This window comes from Blastomyces gilchristii (genome assembly GCF_000003855.2).
Source record: "Blastomyces gilchristii SLH14081 genomic scaffold supercont1.9, whole genome shotgun sequence".
Classification (NCBI taxonomy): domain Eukaryota; kingdom Fungi; phylum Ascomycota; class Eurotiomycetes; order Onygenales; family Ajellomycetaceae; genus Blastomyces; species Blastomyces gilchristii.
Genome location: NW_003101674.1, coordinates 1,755,614 through 1,760,309, shown reverse-complemented (window position 1 = coordinate 1,760,309; position 4,696 = coordinate 1,755,614). Strand labels below are relative to the sequence as shown.

The window sequence follows — 4,696 nt, the reverse complement described above, 5'->3', positions numbered from 1 at the left end:
AGCTGTAAGCTACTCTTGCAATAACACTGCACATGTCTTGATTTCTCTATCACTCTGTGTATGACATTAATGTCATTTATCACAAGATTGACTGAAATGCCAATATAGAAATGTGTATGCATACATGTAGAAAAATTGAAGAAGAGCACAGAACTCACAGAATCAGAAGTCAGAGTAGAAGAGACAGAGATAGAAGAAATAAAAGATGAAGAAGACACAGAATCAGATGAATGACAGCAGAAGTCACTTGAGATTAAACACTTATAACTCAGTATATGCACAACCTTCTCTGCAGAGAAGAGAGAGAAAGTGATAAGAGAAGCTTAAGAGTAGAAGAGAATAGTCTCAGTGATATTATTATCTTCAATTAGAATGGCCTCTGACACTGAAGCAACTAAGAATCATTGTTAGTATATGAAAATTATAAAATCAGAAGTGAGAATAGTTACTGAATGAATACTCACTGATCTTAGAGTTATATATATAATTACAACATGTATAAGGCTTCTCAGAAAGAGAGAGAGAGATACAGAGAAATGCAGAAAGCAGAACACAGTATGTGAACAGCTTATTCTCATAATAATATCTCAGACAAGGCATATAAGCCTCACATCTGCAGGTGTAAAAGAGTATGACATTTATATTTCTGTTTCTGAAAACATGAATATCTTTTGCCTGTATTATGAAGTCAGATGACAGATACTAGAGAATAGACTGATATGAATCTATTATTCTGAAGAAATTCATCAGAGTGAATATCTCTGTAATATTGAACTTTACAGTTATAAAAAGTTTCTTGATATCTGTGAATATCATGACTTTGTGTATAATAAAATCTATAATAATTTTCTCTAAGAACAGAAAAATCAGTGTCAGAAAGAAAAAGATGAAAAGAAAAAAGACTTACAATCTCAACACTGTTGAGAGAGAAAGTGATTCTCTGATATAAATGAATGATTATCTCATCATAAATATTTAAAATAAATGTAATAATCAGTGTCTGTGACTGAGCTTTAAATAGTTATATTATACACTATCTTCATACAATAAATCATTCTAGAGATTGATAAGAAGAACAGAAGTGTATATACTGAGAAATATAGTTCTCTGAGTCTATGCAATATCTTCTTAAAACAGGGAGAGCTAGTAATAAAGGCAGCAGCGGGAGCAGAAGTAGTGAGAGTAGAGGTCACAGAAACAGAGATAGTGAGAGCAGGAGAATCAGACACAGAAGCAGGTGTAGAAGATTGAGAGAGAGTGACAGAGAAAGAAATAGCAGCAGAAGAGGCAGAGAAGAATACAGAAGACTCAGTTATATATGACACAGACAATTTCTTCATTATCATGTTCTTTAAGTTCTCAATCAATGATTCAACATTGAGTTTACTATCATCAGCAGATGCAGATCTGTCAATATGTGAAGATTCTATGTGAATAAAAATAAACATATCAGTATATGTGTTTATGCAAAATTGTGCCAGAAAATATGATCAGAAACTCACTGAGAAGAAAAACAGTCAAGAGTGTATAAGAAGATGAAGAAGATATACTATTTATAATAATATATTCTGATAATTATTAGAAGATAAACAAGTTCTGATCATGTTTCATAACATATTACACTTACTGCTAATAAACTGCTCAGTATGAGCACTATGATGACACTTGTTGTGAGAACAGAGAGTCATTGTCAGAAATGTGTATAATGTGATAGATGAACAGATAGAAAGAGTTGAATAGAAGAAGAAGTAGAAATCTTGAATGATAATAACATTCAATGATGATGATGATAAAGAAGATAATTAAAGAATGAGAAAAGTTAGTGAATGAGTAATATAATATAGTGAAAGTTTCTTTGTAAGAGTATACACAGAATACTAGCTGAATCAGAGATAGATTACAAGATCACAAACACTAGTGATGTGCTAATCTGTATGAAGCTAGGGCAGATGTTATGATCATGTGAGTGTGACTGAATCTGATGAGAGAGGATGTGATTTGAAAAAATGTATAACTGTTGAATAATAATGCAGCCGCTTTCAAACTTGCTTACAAGTGTAAAGGGGTCATAGCAGCCACTAATTAATTTAGTGTACGATATATAAGAAGCCGGCGTATGCCTGTAATTGTACGCTGGCTCAAGCAACCTTTGAATCACACAAAGACTTAAAGAAACTCACAAAATATCTAGAAATAAAAGTGAAATATATGAAGAGTGAAGTTAAATTAACACTCTGATATTATATCAATGAATTGATAGAAGATGTTCATCTAGATAACATGACTGCTGTTTATACACTCATGAATAAGAATCTACATCTAGATAACTTCTCTGTCTCTGAAAAAGAAAGTGATTTTACAAAGTAACAATTTCAGCATGATGTCAGATATCTGCAATACTTAGCTGTCAAGCTATGACTGAATATTACCTATGCAGCATCTCTACTGATGCAGAAGAACACTGCTCTCACTTTCAAGACATGAAAGGCTCTATTACATGTCATTCAATATTTGAAAGAAATACATGAGATTGACATATTCTATGTGAAGAATGATGATAAGAAATTCAAGAATGAATTTCTGAACATGATATATATATCAGTCAGATATACAGATTTCAATTGAACTGATCTGTTGAATAATAATTGTAAATCTACATCTGATTATATCTTTAAATTGAGAAACACACTGATTTCATAACAATTGAGCAAGCAACCCTGTGTATTCTTAAGCTCTAATGAGGCTGAATATGTGATGTTGAGCAACGCTGTATATAAAGTAACATGGTTGAGAAGTATGATGATGAATCTGAGCTTTATTAAAACAGAAGACTCTCTGCCAATCAAGATAGATAATAAGAAGATAATTGATCTTGTCACAGTGACTGCAATCATCACAAGAAGCAAGTATATTGACACCTGATTTCATTACACTCACAGTCAGTTGAACAATAATATAATCTCAATTGATTACATCTTAACTGAAGAAATAACAGCAGATGAATTGACTAAACTCTTGAACATAATTGTATTTCATCAATTCCTTGATTTACTAGGTTTTACAGGTGAAGAGAGACAGAATACACAAACTCAATGCAGGTAGCATGATTTGAATGAATTTGAGAATGACATAGCTAGATTTGTAAGAGATGATTGATTCTTTATTATAGTGTTTGTGATCTTGCATGGTGATGCGAGGGGGGGTGTAGCATCCGCCCTAGTGGCGTTGCCGTAGCGACCGCTCCGCCTACACGTGATCTCATATGTAATATATATATAGCTAGCTCTTCCTACATGAATACAACAGATTAACTATCTCATAGTAATCTATCTACGCGAGTTACACTAAATAAATATCATACGGGAAGAACGTAGAGTTATTACACGACCGGATTATAATTGTTTCATCATTTCAATTGATGACACAGTCACTGAGCTGTAAATCATAGTATAATGATGAATAAATGATGAAATTACTGTAAATAAGTGATAAACTGAAAAAATCAATTATTATATTGATAATGTTGCTGAATTCAATCTATATAATCACTAATTCTAAAAACTGTCTTATTCATTAGTATCATTCTCTATTGAAAATCACAGACACTTCTATCTAAATTCTTCTGAATTAACTGAATTAAGTTTCTTTCATAGTCTTTATTTCTAGTTATATTACTCTCATTAATCACATCACTGAACTTATGAATTGAGATTTACAAATTAGTCATAATCTGAGAGACACTGTTATCAGTTATCTGACATTTGAAAGTTGAGATTTTAAAGTGATCAGATACTGAGTATTTGAAAGTCTCTATAATTATTAATCTCTGAATAAATCTGAGAATCATTTTATTAACTCTAACTTACTGTTTCAGTGATTATTTTATAAGTCTGAGAACTCAGAACACTTATCAGAGTCAGAAGATTAGAGAAGAAGAGAAGAAAAGAATTGATAGCAGTGATAAAGAGATTAGTGAGAGTTGTAGAGAGAGAAAGAGAATTATCACTATTAATAAATTTCTTATCACTGCTGCTCTTATTGACTGTATTACTGAGAAGTTTGACAATTATTTTAAATCAGTTTATTATTTCATACATTTCAATGAAAATGTACTGCACTTTCTCTCTGATACTGTTGATTAAGTTTATGAGATTCTTCATTACTGCTTTTTAATTCTTATAATAATTATTAACTGATCTCAAGATCTTTCACTGAATAGCAAGCTTCATATTTTCAATATTTAATTTTGTCTTTTCAATGACAATTTTCTTCTTCTTTATAATGATTTTCTTCTTTTTAATCTTCAATTTGATTCTTTCAATATTCAACTTGATCTTCTTAATTTCAAGTTTGACTTTTTCAGTGAGACTGATAGATGTATCTGAGACTTTCAACACAATAGCTATACTCTTCATTTTTTAGTTTTCTACTTTCTGCTGATGTGTTTTTACTTTCTTGATTTACTTGAATAAATTCTTCACTGTCTTCAGTATGACTGACTTGACTGATTTCTTCATGACTGTTGAGACAGTAAGATAAAACTCATGAGTTCAGACTAGGTTTTCAATTTCATCTTTGAATTCATCAGAGTATATCACACAATCTTTCTTTTCATAATTGCAGTTTGAACATGACTTCATACTTTCTTCAACTTTGTCTCAAACAGTATTACTATAATGAAGAAAGATATATAAGA

General features: G+C 31.1%; 1 protein-coding gene across 1 annotated transcript; it reads right to left on the bottom strand.

Annotated features, from left to right (window-relative positions):
- Positions 1–4,208: 4,208 nt before the first annotated feature.
- On the bottom strand, positions 4,209–4,415 carry BDBG_17165 (uncharacterized protein; the record flags this gene model as incomplete). The annotated part of the gene is made up of 1 exon (XM_031724947.1): positions 4,209–4,415. One exon carries the CDS (start codon positions 4,413–4,415, stop codon positions 4,209–4,211), a length of 207 nt encoding a protein of 68 aa, XP_031578662.1.
- Between the last annotated feature and the right edge of the window lie 281 nt (positions 4,416–4,696).